We start from the raw sequence: 15,777 nt of genomic DNA on the forward strand, positions 1-15,777 counted from the left end.
GATTAAATGCCCTACATACAAACTTTAAAATAGTGGTGATGACATCAGCACTCAGTGAACAAGTCCTAAATAGAATTGCAATGATCCTCTTAAACACAGATTCCAGATTCTGCCTCCTTTATAACACCGTCTCTCTTTTCTTTTCTTTTTTTTTTTTAATTTCATTTATTTATTTGACAGAGAAAGACACAGCGAGAGAGGGAACACAAACAAGGGAAGTGGGAGAGGGAGAAGCAGGCTTCCCACTGATCAGGGAGCCCGATGTGGGGGGCTAGGACCCCAGGACCCTAGATTGCCAGGACCCTAGAATCATGACCTGAGCTGAAGGCAGATGCTTAACTGGCTGAGCCACCCAGGAAACCCCCATCTCTCTTTTCTATGCAGCTGCCATTCTATGTACTTTCTTACTCAGTGAACTACTTGATATTCCAATTTGTGATGTCACCTCAGCCTTCCATGTCCTTGAGTGACTCCCTTTTAGTTATTAGTCCCAACTTCCATCCTACCCAGGTTTTTTTTTTTTTTTAAGATTTTATTTATTTATTTGACAGAGAGAGAGAGAGAGATCACAAGTAGGCAGAGAGGCAGGCAGAGAGAGAGGAGGTAGCAGGCTCCCTGCTGAGCAGAGAGCCCGACGTGGGCCTCGACAGGACCCTGAGATCATGACCTGAGCTGAAGGCAGAGGCTTAACCCACTGAGCCACCCAGGCGCCCCCTACCCAGGTTTTTTAGAAAGTCATTCATCACTTTTTTTTTTCTTTTTTGTGAAAGTGATTCATCACTTTTTGCAGAGTGCTTCCCATAAATTTCATATGGGTGTTTAGTCTATGCTTACCTACTTTACCTAAATTAGGATGCCTGAAATCATGTATTCCAGAATGCTGTTTGGAATTTTTCACAGAATTCATTAGAGCAATCTACTCACAGTGAGTTGGTCCAAAGCCACAGGCTAATTTTAAATATCCATGGAAAGGAGTAGAAACAAGTATCCCAAGATGTAAGATGAAGAAAAGGAGATCTAGTACTAGTTATTTCAGTGGACCTGGAAAAGTACACAGAGAAACAGAATTAGAACACAAGATAAATTCAAGTCCCATACTCATGTGGAGTGGGGAAGGGAAAAAATTATAGAGACCATTCCACTATAGGAAAAGGAACAAAGAAACCCTGATACCAAAAGGAGACTTATAATAGAGTCTGCTAGGAGGGTTGGTTGATGATAGAAGTACCAGGATACCTCTGCATACAATATCTCGTACCAGCTTCCAGCAAGGACATTATGGAGTATGCTATCACACAGGCCCAGTGGGTCTTTTGTGCTTGTCCATTTTTCCTTAAGCAGTTTATACAGCGTGGAGACTTAAGGCAAAGACCCATCAGTTTGCAAAGACATAATCATTAATTGTGGTTGTTGTTTTTTTGGTGTGTGTGCATGTATATGACATAAGCCTATATACATTTCCTACTTCAAACCTCAGGACTAAACTGGGCAGTAGGGTTGGGATGAGTTTAAACAGATTGATGCTTATAGTTGGGAGAGGGTAAAGGAAGGAAAATGGGACCAGGTTCTGACAAGAAAAATTTCAAGATACTGTGGAATTATGTGATAGGTACCATAACTGGACTAGAGGCTTCCAATATAGAAAAACAATGGGAAAGAGTTTATAAAAGAGATAGAGTTTGAAAAAAGGATCAATATGACAAACACTATCCTTGTCGTCTCTCTTTTTAGGGTGTGCTCTCAATCTACCATGGTAATTTTCAATAACACCACATCATCTTCCCCAGATGTCCTATTCACTGCATTTCCTGGGCTGGAACTTGCTCACGTCTGGATCTCCATCCCTGTCTGCTGTCTCTACATCATTGCCCTCTTGGGAAATAGCATGATTCTGCTTGTCATCATCATTGAGAAGAGTCTCCACAAGCCCATGTACTATTTCCTCTCCATGCTGTCAACCGTTGATCTCTGTCTGACCATCTCAACTCTTCCCACTGTGCTTGGGGTTCTCTGGTTTCACACTCGGGAGATTAGCTTGAAAGCTTGCCTCATTCAAATGTTCTTTGTGCATGGCTTCTCCATCCTGGAGTCCTCAGTGCTGGTAGCCATGGCCTTTGACCGCTTTATGGCTATCTGTAACCCACTGAAGTATGCCATTGTCTTCACAGACATGATAATCTTGCTGATTGGACTGGTCATCTGCCTGCGGCAAGTTGTTTTCACCTTTCCCATGGTTCTAGCCTTGAAGAACGTATCTTTCCATGCAGGCAAAGAGCTTTCCCACCCATTCTGCTACCACCCAGATATGATCAAATACACATATTCCAACCCCTGGATCAGCAATTTTTTGGGCATGTTTCTGCAGCTCTACCTGACTGGCACGGGCTTACTGTTCATTCTTTTCTCCTACGTTCTGATTCTTCGAACCATCTTGAGCATCGTGGCCCCTAAGAAGCAACAAAAAGCTCTCAGCACTTGTGTCTGTCACATCTGTGCTGTCACTGTTTTCTATGTGCCAATGATCAGCCTGCCCTTTACATACTGCCTTCTCAGCTCCACCCCAAGAGTGGTCTGTAGCATTCTGGCCAATGTTTACTTGCTCTTACCATCTGTACTGAACCCTATCATTTATAGCTTGAAGACCAAGATGATCCGCCAGGCTATTCTCCAGCTGCTCCAGTTTAAAGGCTCACAGGGCCCCAGTGTGAGAGGTCTTAGAGGATGGTGGGATTGAAGGGGAGATAAATTATATTTAAGCAGGAAAGGAATTTGGGTCTGTGCCATCCTCAGGCATTTTGGTTACTAAGGCAGTTTCGATTAAATCATTGGAACAGAAAGAGGAGAATACATTTCCCCTAAACTTATTGAAGAGTTAAAAAAAAAATCAAAACCAAAAACTAAACTAACAAAAACACTACAGTTCAAAACCAAATTAATTGTGTGTGCCCCTCAAACATTTAAAACAATTACATGGAACTCCTGTGCACATTAAAAACACAATAAGATGGAGTGCCTGGGTGGCTCAGTGGGTTAAAGCCTCTGCCTTCTGCTCGGGTCATGATCTCAGGGTCCTGGGATCGAGCCCCGCATTGGGCTCTCTGCTCAGCAGGAAGCCTGCTTCCCTCTCTCTCTCTCTGCCTGCCTCTCTGCGTGCTTGTGATATCTGTCTGTCAAATAAATAAATAAAATCTTAAAAAAAAAACCCACGGTAAGATCATTTTATTCTAGTTGAATAATTTAATTATCTTCTTAAAATGGTAATTCTTAGACCAAAAATAAATGGGTATAGTTTTATAGTCATTTATAGTTTTCTTTAATAGTCATTTTATAGTTGTATGTCTGCATTTAGAAGACAAAAAAATTTTATTTATTTATTTATTTATTTATTTATTTATTTATTTATTTCTGTGGTTAAATTTCCCAGGGGACATCCCAGATTTTTTTTTTTTTCTTAAGCTAGTAAATGAAAGAGTTATGTGTGTGCAAAGACATGCACATTGCAATTTGTAATTTAAAACTCTAGGAAATTCTTGCACACTAGTTTCAGTTCCTGAAGTCACCTCCAGGGAGCCCATCTCCTTGCAGATGCACTCCCTGAACCTCTATCCTTTCTTGAACCCTTTTTCTCCTTAGCAAACATGAAACTGTCACAGAACGAATTGCTACTTGTTATACTTCCAGTGAGTCCAATATCTAAAGTCACATATTGCCTTTCGTTATTTTTCCTATTGCCTAGATATTCTAATTTTATGCCTAGTTCTGATTCTGATTCTACAGCCCCTCTTTTGTGTCAGCTCTGCCTCAGGACAGCACTTTTTTTTTCTATTTGCCATTGTTTCTTGGGTAGTTAATTTTTTACATAGCTATTGGGCTTCTCAACCTTTTGGTGCACTTGTCATTGTAGAATTGCACAGTGACTTTGACGCTTCTTTGTAGGAAATCTTTGGATTACCTTTCTTAACAGTATTTGTTTTGCCAAGAAGTAACCTCATTATAGAGTTGATGGGATGTTGGGGAATTTTCCCGCTTTCTTTCACATGGAGTTATGAAACTTTGTTCCACTCAGGATAATTCCTATCTGAGCACAGGAGACCAAGCCCATATTCTGATCTAAGCCACTTGTCTCCTCTCCACGTATCAACTTCTTACTCCTGGCAGACAGGGAATACCACTTCCAAACTCTGGTGTTTTTGCTCGGCCTTCTGTTCAGCTCAGCACTGACAATTCTGTGATTTTACTTTACCCAAACCAAGAAATACCAGTCTCTGACCCTGGAATCAACCTGTGGCAGAGTAGACATGCAGGACCACCCCCTACTCTAGCCATCCAGACTTTTCCTTGTAAGTTCTTACCAATACCAATAGCTCTTCAATTGCTTTTTTTTTTTTTTTAAAGATTTTATTTATTTATTTATTTGACAGATCACAAGTAGGCAGAGAGGCAGGCAGAGAGAGAGAGGAGGAAGCAGGCTTCTTGCTGAGCAGAGAGCCCGATGCGGGGCTCGATCCCATAACCCTGGGATCATGACCTGAGCCGAAGGCAGAGGCTCCAACCCACTGAGCCACCCAGGCACCGCTTCAATTGCTTTTTTGAAGACCTTTCTAAAAGTTAATAACTCCATTTATAATTCATGAATTTAAAAACATCTGGAAAAACTTTTTTTTTTTTTTAATTCCTAAATTTGAGGCCAAAACTTATTGGCAGCGAAAGTTAACATAAACTGACTCAAATGTATTTATGGTCATTATTTATTATACATTGGGTGAACATCTGTACATTTCACTTCAGAAATATAGCTGTGCTTGAATATAGAGCAATGCCTCCAGGGATGTAGGGCCTTTTTAGAGTATAGAAAATTATAAATTCCAAGAGTTTTAGCTGAACAGTTGTAGAAATGTGTAAGCATTCTTCCAGTTTCATGATGGTCAATATTTAAGGCAGTCTACTGCATGTGTGTTCATCTTTTATTATTCCAAAAGCGCTTTTCATATCTGGCTCAAAAGGCAACTCACCTGCTCCATACCAAAAATGCTTTTATCAGTGTTCTTCATCCTGTTAGGGTACGGAGTCGACCACCCCTCAATTAGACAGAGAACACTCTCGATAATGCAAGTCACATATAGAGGTTTATTTCCAGCTTGCTGGGGTCCAAGTATCCGTCCGGCGTAGCGGGTTTCAACAAGGACCCTGAGCATTCAAAGCCAAGGGTTTATATAGCATTTTCAAGGCACTTCTTCATGGCTACATACATCTCTTGCACCCCACTTTGACAGTTTAACTTTGTTTAACTTTTTGCCACCCCGGTGTCACCCTGGCGGTTAAGTGAGATTTAGGTTTAGAACTTTCACCTTAACTACATTTCCTTCTGCCTCAGCCTCCCACAGTTTTGTGGTGGGGAGGGCGACCTTTGGCCTGGAGGCACTGAGCCATTTGTCTCTGGAAATTGGGCCATTGAAGAGATGGCCTTTTTGTTGTAAATCACCAGGACATTTGCAAACCAAGGGAGGCTCCTGTCTTGCAAGATTGTGATCTCTGCAAGTTAACTATTTGTTTTTCTTTAACATTTGGTCCCTGTGGCACCACCACCTAACCACCCTGGTGGTATATGATTAAGTTGTTTTTTCAGGTTTTAGCTACTTTCTCTTGTCTCAAGTTATGTGCGCCCTGTGGGCTGGTTAGGGACGCTCAGTAAAATGGCTTCCCGGCCTTCAGGATGGCCATTCTTATGCTAACCCACTCTTACAGTGCAAGGTGCCGGCTTTTGCTTTGCCAAGATGGCTGTACTTATATCAGGGCTAGACCCGAGGTGGGTACAGCCTTGTTTTTCTTGGCCTCCACACCTGGAGCTGGTTTCTGGGACTTGTTTTTAAGTCCCCTGGGGGAAGGGGAGCAGGGACTGTTTAAGGGTTAAACAACAAAGTTATTGTTTAACTTCAATGGAAGCCTCTGGCTAAAATAGAAATATAAAATAGGTCCTTACAGTCCCCATAACAATTGTTACTAGGACATGAATTTGTCAAGGAATGTATTTAATATATTTGGAGGTTGTTCTGATTATAAATATCATGTCTGATTATAAATGTCCAATTATAAATGTATAAGTATACACACCTATATATATAATATATAATTAAAATTTTGTGATTGATAAGAAAAATCATTCATAATCTAGTGAGAGATTTTATGATATATAACTGAATCTTTTTTAAATAACCAACATATGTGCACAGACATACTTTTAAAAAAAGATTTATTTATTTATTTGAGAGAGAGCATATGCAGGGGGCAGGGGCAGAGGGAAGAGGAGAGGGAATCCTCAAGCAGACTCCCCATTGAGCATGGAGTCCAACTCAGAGCTTGATCCCAGGACCCTGAGATCATGAACAGAGCTGAAATCAATAGTTGACTGCTCAACTGAGCCACCAAGTCATCCCTGCATACACATACATTTTAAACTAGGATAGAAGTATATACTCAAATGTATATCTTATGTGCTTGATATTATTTATCATTTCCTGTTAATAATATATCAGATTTTTATATTAGACTTTGTATTAGACTTTACTTCCACTAAGAAGCACTCTCCTTTGATTCTTCACTAAAATAGACAAGTTACCAGTCTTTTATTTGCTTTCTTTTATGTGTACTTAAGCTTACCATATGTTACTCAGTGAATTTAATTATTTACTTGGTCTCCCCACCACCAGACGGTAAACCCCTTAATAGCACGTCTAAAGTTAAGTTTCATTTAATCCTTAATATCTAATACAACACTTAGGAAATGCCACTTAGTTGTTGATGCTATGTTGTGTAGGTGAATAATATTTAATATTATTTGTATATCATGGTTTATGTTATTTATTACTTAATATTTCAGTACTTTACAACATTTTTATCATAGAAAATAATCCTTGATATACATTATAAATAAGTATTTGATCACACCTCTGATTCTGTTCTTAGATTCCTAGAATGTGAATTATTAAATTTAGAAAGAAGCAAAATAATAATTAATCTGGTGTACTGTATAAGGTTGTAGGCTCTGGAAATGTACTGTCCGGATTTAGATTCAAGCTTCTAACACTTTATAGTTCTGTTTTTTTGGAAAAATTGTTTCACTTCTCAGAGCTTTAGCTTCTTAATCCATGAAACAGGAGGAAGTAATAAAATCTAACTTCCCATGTTCTTGCAAAAGTTAACTGAGTTTATACAAATAAGTATGTCTGGTACCTAGCGAATGTCAGATTATACAGTATGTTAATTAACATAAATAAAAACTTGAAAAAAATTATCTTTGTACTTAATTCTTAATTTATCTTAGTTTATTTTTGTGTGTAATAAAAGATCACACGCAAATATGGTTTCTAAAGTAGGTCGTAATTTTTTCTGCCACTATTATTTGAATCTATTTTCGATAAGGTTTTGATATTCCTTAATTATATACTATTTTCATATCATTTAGAGTATATTGCAGTGTGTTTATTCTTCTTTGTTCTTCCCATTGATTTGTTGAGCAAACTACACACTATTTTATTTTTTAAGATTTTATTTATTTATTTGACAGAGAGGGTGATTACAAATAGGCAGAGAGGCAGGTAGGCAGAGAGAGAGAGGGGAAGCAGGCTCCATGCTGAGCAGAGAGCCCAATCTCAATCCTAGGACCCTGAAGTCATGACCTGAGCCGAAGTCAGAGGCTTAACCCACTGAGTCACCCAGGCGCCCCTATAATTTTACAGCTGGTTAATAAATTTTGCTCTCTTAGGAAACTTTTTTACAGTTGCTATTTATGTTTTTCTTATATTCCCAGTTGACACTTAAAAATCTCTTCTTAGAAATATTTTGGTACATTCTAAATGAAATGTCACTGGAACCATGGTTGGAAATGCATTAAACCTCTCTTATAATTGAGGAAAACAGATTATAGCCTATTCACTCTTATCCAGAAAAACATTTTTTTTTGAAGATTTTATTTATTTATTTGATGGAGAGAGACAAAGCAAGAGAGGGAACACAAGCAAGGAGAGTGGGAGAGGGAGAAATAGGCCTTCCACCAAGTAGGGAACCCAACATGGGGTTTGATCCCAGGACCCTGGGATCATGACCTGAGTGGAAGGCAGATGCTTAATGACTGAGCTACCCAGGTGCCCCACCACTTATTCATACCTTATGACTTGAGCACTTTCTGTCTTGTAAAGATCCAAATTTCTGTGTTGAGAGCAAATACTAAGGAATGGAGGATAGATATTCTTCCTTGTTTCTCTTATGACAACCTATTCGCATTTTCTCATCCCTAAACAGGATATGAACCATTTCTCAGGGCAGCTTCTTTGATTTAAAATTTATAGTGGCTCCTGACTGATTTTTGCAACAGTTTGTTTGTTTGTTTTGTTTTGTTTTTTATCATTCTAGATGTTCTGTGTGCTTGTAATTTATTATCATATTCTGAGTTGTCAAAGGTTTTTGTTTGTTTGTTTGTTTGTTTTTTTGGTATGTGTGCCTGTGTGTTCTTTTTATCTAAACAAGTTGGGAGATGTGTCAGACTACTATCCAGATGTCATTTATATACAGTGTATAAGTCTGGAGATAGGCCAACAAATTTGATGTATGCAGTTTCTTTAAGGAAAGGAAATAAGTAAGAAAGACAGACAGGTGAACTAATAACATAACTGGAAACAACCTGGGAGGAAGCCCATAACTTTGTCTTGACTAAACTATGGGCATCTAGACAGGGTCAGCTATTGAACAATAAGAACTCAGGTAAACTCACCTGGAGACATAAAATGTATATGAATATTTATTCATCAGAGAACATCTTCTTCAAAATGGTTCTTTGGAACAAATAATACTAATTATTTTTTAGTTCAACTGAGGCAATAAAACATTGAAATTGATTACCAAAATTGATTTTTCCCCAATCCTAAGTACAAACTTTTAAAGGGTTTTGGTTGACTTATTCTAAATTTTATGTTTTAAATCTTTGTCTTCTATGAAGTACTCACCAATAAAAGGCAAACAGGAAACAAATAAATTTTACAGAGTATACTGAGATAGCCAATCTACTTTAGTTGACTATTTAAAAAAAATGAAACCATATATGTATGAATACCATTTTATATTGTTTAATATATGTTCATTTTCTGCTAGTTTAAAATTTTTCTAGCTTCTTTAGTGTTATTGCATATATCATAGTTCAAAATACTAAGTGCTTAAACAAGCATGAGAGCCATTATTTTAAAGTAGTAAAGAATGTCAGTGTTTTAAAAATGACTGAACTACTAGCTTTTCTGTCTCCTACCAAGAGCAGACTGATCTCTCTGTTCTCCTTTTAGTAACTATAATTTCTTGGAAACCTGTTGTAATATGGAGAAAAAATCTGGTCTGTCTTAAAGAATATTATGAGAGATCTTATTGTCATATTCTTTTTTAAGATTTTATTTATTTATTTGACAGAGACACAGTGAAAGTTGGAACGCAAGAAGGGGGAATGAGAAATCAAGAATTTGCATTAAATAGACTGAAGACCCCTCAACAAATATATGTCTGAAGGCTGCCTGAAAGAAAATTTGTAAATGGATTGGGCTAACATCCTTTAACTTACACTTCCTCTAGTATACATTTTCTGTAAGAGAGCACAAGCTCTACTCCCTTGTGTATTTATCCCGGTGCTGTAATAAATAGTGTAATTAAAATTCCAAATCAGTATATTGATTCATGATTTTAATAATTTGCAAAACTTTTCTCTCTCTGTCAAATAAATAAGTAAAAATACTTAAAATATAGTATTGCAAAATCTATTCCATACTTACCTGTCAATGCCCATGTGAGTCCCAGGCTTATAGATCTCAGTGCTCAGCCTATATGTTGTAGTGATTATATGAATGATCAAGGAAGGTAAGAATAAATATCCATAATACTTTGCTTAGAAATATTTTATTCTCCTATCTTGGCTGACCTTTTCTTACCTTTTCCCATACCTTCATTTTAGACCTAGTTTTCCCCAAACCTTCTCACGGATTTGCTGTGTCTTCACACAGTATACAATGGGGTTCATCAGAGGTGGTACTAGCAAGAAAATGTCAGCAATGAGGACCATGGCCACTGGGTACTTGTGCTTGCCAAAACGGTGCATGGAGGCCAAAGCAATGATGGGCACATAGAAGATGAGCACAGCACAGATGTGGGAGACACAGGTGTTGAGGGCCTTGAGCCTCTCCTTATGAGATCCAATGCCCATCACAGTCTTCGGGATGAATATGTAGGACACAGCAATGAACACACTGTCTGACATCATACAGAGGGCAACGAAGAAGCCATAGAAAAAGTTGACTGTGTTGTTAGAGCAGGCCAGCTTCATGACATCCTGGTGCAGACAATAAGAGTGAGAAAGTAGGCTTCTCCTACGATATGTCAGTTTTTTGATAGTGAAAGGAAATGGGAGCACTAAGAGCATGCTTTTAACGAGAAACACCAGGCCCATTTTGGCAACTCTGGCATTGGTGAGGATAGAGCTGTATCTCAGAGGGTTGCGTATGGCCAAAAAACGGTCAAAAGACATGACCAAGAGCACTGAAGACTCCATATCTGTGAATCCATGGATAAAGAATTCTTGAGCAAAGCAGGCATTTGGGGAAATTCCTGTAGCACTGAAAACAAAGATCCTCAGCATAGTACGGAGGGATGAGAGGGAGAGGCCCAGGTCAGAGACAGCTAGCATGGAGAGGAAGTAGCACATGGGGGCATGGAGTGAAGGCTCTGTCCTGATAACAAAGAGGATGGTGCAGTTGCCAAGGATGGCCACTAGGTACATGAGGCAAATGGGGACAGAGATCCAAACGTGAACATGCTCCAGTCCTGGGATTCCAATTAGGAAGAAGGTGGCGATCTCAATTTTAGAGGAATTGAGAGTGTGCATGATGAATCAGTTGGAAAGTATTTATTCCCAGACCTGAAATGATACTATCAACATAAGTCTATTATGTTAATTTCCCTCCTTTCAGCACTTTTGTCTGAGACACAAAGAAATGCAATTTTGAAACTCATATCAAGAAATGTAAGAATGAAGTCTTTCTTCTGAACAAGCTATTGATAATAGAGTCAGATAATGTTAATTGGTAAGGAGAAGCAGGAATATAGGAACTACCTTGACCAATCATGTTTCTCCATAAAGTCCTCAAAACAAACAAACAAACAAACAAACAAACACCCCACCCACATAAGGAGCAGTGACCTGCAAACAAATTCTCCCTTTTTTATTAGGATTTGCACCTCCCCAACCCAAGCCAATGAAAAATTTTACATAGTTAGGCTGAACCATAGGATAACACTTTTAGCTTGGCCCAGAGTGAGCCTAGAATTAAAAAAACAAAAAACAAAAAACTGGAAACAGTTGGAAGTAGATTTTAAGAGAAGAGATACTAAGTGGTTTCTCCAATTTCTATAGTCCTTTCTTCCAAATGTTTTTCAGGCCAGGGACTTGAGCTTCTAAAGCTGACATTACTCACAAGCTCTCCACCAGAAGAGGTACAAAGAAAGGACAGAAAATAGGTCGTGTGTGCTTGATTGTTAACCTCTTATAGTATAGTGAAAAATCCCATTTTCTTGTATGGAAGCAGAATGTTTGCTTTTTCTTTCTTTCTTTGAAGATTTTATTTTTTTATTTGACAGGGAGAGACACAGTGAGAGGGGGAACACAAGCAAAAGGAGTGGGAGAGGGCTGAGTAGGGAGACCGATGCGGGGCTCCATCACAGGACCCTGGGATCATGACTTGAGCCAAAGGCAGCAACTTAGCAACTGAGCTACCCAGGTGCCCCTAGAATGTTCTTTAAAATGGGTAATCCAGGGGCACTTGAGTGGCTCAGAGGGTTAAGCCTCTGCCTTTGGCTCAGGTCATGATCTCAGGGTCCTGGGATGGAGCCCTGCATCGGGCTCTCTGCTCAGCAGGGAGCCTGCTTCCTCCCTCTCTCTCTGCCTGCCTCTCTGCCTACTTGTGATCTCTGTCTGTCAAATAAATAAATAAAATCTTAAAAAAAAAAAAAGAAATGAGTAATCCGTATCAGTGCTCTCCATCCATGTGCATGGGAGTAGAGAGAGATTCTTAGACTTTATAGGCCAACATATACTCTCATAAACACAAAGTGACTCAGCCAACTGGACATAGGACAGCCATGGTGGGTGGCAAGGTGAGAGACACAGTATGTTGGTGATGAGGGAGACTGGTTCTCTCTGGATCCTTTTTTTTTTTTTTTTCCTGACACCATAAGGTAAATAGATGTTCTACAACTGTAGCTTGTTTGTTTTAATAGACAACTGAGCTCACTATATATGTACCTTTGAGAGTTTTCTCTTTCTTTAAGGAATTAGGTAAATCTGGGACAATGGGATTCCAAGGCACATAGAACATATGGTTTCTACCCCTTTGCCTAGAGAAGGGAGGGTTTTATTGAGAAGCCTGGGCTTTGTCAGAGCACTCTCGTCTATTAGGAATCAGAAACACAAGCTTTTCAATTAGTTCATCTTCCTCTCTTCTCCCAGGAGGTCAGGGGATGGGACTAAAAGTTTCAACCCTCCTATCACCTGGTTGATTCTCCAGACAACAGCCCCCAATCTTAGGTGAGGTGCAGAAGTTACCACATTAACACGAGAAAAGACAACTTTATCCCTCTCATCACACAGCAAATTCCAAGGAAAATCAGGGCCAAAAACCTGCATGAGGACCATATATTTATTATAAATCACAATATTACAGTGACCAATTCCTTTCACTCACAAAGTGCTTATGCCCCTAAATATTTTTCTGTTAAATATCCTGCTTTTGCCTTTACTGTTTTACAGTTGGTTCTTCTTGCTGGATTTTGCTATCAACAATCTCTGTTGACCTTTTATTTCTCATCTGATGCAATTTTGTCAGAAATGAAATTGAAATGACTTATGTTGATTAACATAGCTCTGGAGGTAACTCTATAGGGCACTAGAACTGGGATGCAATAAAATTCAAGGCTTCAACCTTACTTGCCATTTATATTACTTATTCCCAACACTAATTTTTATATGTCTTCCATCAGAATGCAATTTCCTTGTGATGTATTCAGTTTTTAAACTTATTAACATGAGATAGGAAGCATGGCATAAATGAAAAAGCTTGATTCAAATGACATTGATTCAAACTCTAAGCAGAAAAGACAAGATGTGGCTTTCAGGACACTGGAGAAGTCATTTTAGGCCCCCAGCTATTTTCGTGATCTACACCCCAATTGCCCAAGCACACTTCTTGCAGAACTTCCTAAAAGTTGTCAGAATTACAAAGAAATGCAAAAACCTCAGTAGTTAATGCCTTTAAGGGAACAAAGGGAATAATATAAAAACCAACAGGCTCTCTGAGGCCAGGAAATAGCCTGACCATACCAGAGAGGATCTGCCAATGATAAAACTCAGTAGGGCTATTTCAAAACAGAGCAAGGCCTGACTTCCTCACCCAAGATAAGAAGCCCAATCACTTTATACCAGCTCTCATAGGATGCCCGTAGGCCCTTCCTGTCCTCTGACCTTTAACCTCCACTTCATTATTTTTTTTAAACTTTATTTTATTTTTTCAGTGTTCCAAGATTCATTGTTTATGCATCACACCCAGTGCTCCATGAAATCCATGTCCTCCTTAATACCCACCACCAGGCTCACCCAGCTCCCCACCTGTCTCCCCTCCCAAACCCTCAGTTTGTTTCTCAGAGTCCACAGTCTCTCAAGGTTCCCCCAATGCTCTTCTCCTCTCCTTCTCCCAACTTCCTCCACTTCATTATAATGTGAAAGTCTCTGCCCTAAAAGAAGCACAAGCTTCATTGACTCAAGACAAGGTGCATGCATGGTCCTGTTTTCTAAGTACTCCTGCACCACCTTATGCCCTAACTTCCCCAAACTTTCTCTAACTTAGCCAGGTTCCCCAAAACTTCAGCTTTGCAGAAATGACTTCTACAAGATGTCCTAAAATAAGACAATTAACCAAAAAGCATCTGTCAGTATCATGGGCAATTAAGACATAAGCCCCCAGATGTCAGCCAAAAAAAGACCATCAGCACATGGACAGTAACCTAATAGGTAGACAGATAGATAAGTGACCAAATCTCTGATTGGCACCACTCAGCACACCCTGATTGCTTAAAACAATTCTGCAAAAGAGCTCATAAAAAGCCCTACACTTAGAAACGCCTAGGACAATGCTCTCAGGTCCCCTCCCTCTTTGGGAATTTTGTACTATTGCTCAGTAAACTTTGCTTTGCTGCCCACCACACTTTGTCTCACCTACTTCTTCATGCTTCAAAGTGGTGTGACCAAGACCTGCAGGCAATAAAGGCAGAGAAATCCTACAACAATAGTTATTGTCAAAAAGGGCCCAGTACATTTGTTTGTCAAGTACAGTGCCTCACATAGAGACATTACTAAAATATTTCCTCAGTAAATTAACTGTCTTGAGAGAACGTCCTAAATGTTATTACTAATAAGAACTAACATTCAGAAATACTTCCTCTTAGACAAATGGTATCTTAAACTCTTTATGTACATTATTTAATTTTCAGAGCAACCCTATAAGGCAAGTACTGTTATTATCTATTTTATGAATTAGGAAACAAAGAAACAGCTAGTAAGGGGTAAGACTGGAATTCAAACCCAAGTATGTCTTATTTTCCTGCCAGATGCCAAGCACTACTTTCTACTGCTGCTTATATTAATTACTTCCTTTCCAATCTCCTGTGACTCATTTTATTTAACTTGGTTGCCCTCTGGCCCCTGTTCCAAAGTTCTTCCATTAACTGAAACCATAGTGTCATCTCAGCTGCTCTTTCTGCCAAGACTAAAGCCCTTTCTGTGATTCTAGTCTAACAGCTGAGACTCTGTTACCCATGGTCTGACTCAACCTGGGATATCTGCCTTCCCATTCTTTGCTTAGGCAGGTAATTTTTTTTTTTTTAATTTAAATTCAAGTTAGTTAAGATAATAGTGTTGTATTGGTTTACAAGAGTAGAATTTAATGATTCATCACTTACATATAACACCCATTATACGTGCTCATTACAAGTGCCCTTCTCAATACCTATCGCCCATCTAGCCCATCCCTCACCCACTTCCTTTCCAGCAACCATCAGTATGTTCTCTATAGTTAAGAGTCTCTTAACTAGCCAGATAAAGCTAGTCTCTTATCTAGCCAGATAAATTTTATGTTTTAAACAGACTGGTTTTCCTATTTCCCAGTCCCTCTCTCACTTTGTCTAGCCTTTTGTCTAACTGTGTGAACAATTGGATGCTTTCTAAGATGAACCATGGATGGGTGAAGTGAACAGTGCCATTGGATGGCTAAAAGGAAATTCAGTGCATTTTTAATTTTCATAGCCGAATTTTCTTCTCCGAATTTAAGTTGAACTCTCCTCTTGTGTGGCAAACATTGCTCTGAGAAAAGCTCACTCTGTTCCCTTCTCCCCTTTGGAATCTATCTTTCTTTCTTTCTTTCTTTCTTTCTTTCTTTCTTTCTTTCTTTCTTTCTTTCTTTCTTTCTTTCTTTCTTATTTTCCACCTCATAGTGCTCCTTATATCAGCTTCCATGCAGTACCCCTCATTCACAGTTCCCTTATGTGCATTACCCAGTTCTTTGAGTACTCACCTTTCAGACACATTTCAGGATACAAAGCCATTCAGGATACAAATGACAATTATGTTAGGTCCCCTTTGCACTTATCCATTCCACCACATAGTGAAACAGAAATGACTTTAGGTTACAGGCTTCTCAACCT

General features: G+C 39.0%; 2 protein-coding genes across 2 annotated transcripts; one reads left to right on the top strand and one right to left on the bottom strand.

Moving 5' to 3' along the window:
* The first annotated feature begins 1,732 nt into the window (after positions 1 to 1,732).
* Positions 1,733 to 2,734, top strand: LOC125110295 (olfactory receptor 51T1). The gene has a single exon (XM_047747409.1). It carries the CDS (start codon positions 1,751 to 1,753, stop codon positions 2,732 to 2,734), a length of 984 nt encoding a protein of 327 aa, XP_047603365.1. The 5' UTR covers positions 1,733 to 1,750.
* Positions 2,735 to 9,976: 7,242 nt separating this feature from the next.
* Positions 9,977 to 10,912, bottom strand: LOC125079598 (olfactory receptor 51A7-like). Its single transcript, XM_047693364.1, has one exon. The coding sequence runs from the start codon at positions 10,910 to 10,912 to the stop codon at positions 9,977 to 9,979; it is 936 nt and encodes a 311-aa protein (XP_047549320.1).
* Positions 10,913 to 15,777: the final 4,865 nt, after the last annotated feature.

This window comes from Lutra lutra, chromosome 10 (genome assembly GCF_902655055.1).
Source record: "Lutra lutra chromosome 10, mLutLut1.2, whole genome shotgun sequence".
Taxonomy (NCBI): Eukaryota; Metazoa; Chordata; class Mammalia; order Carnivora; family Mustelidae; genus Lutra; species Lutra lutra.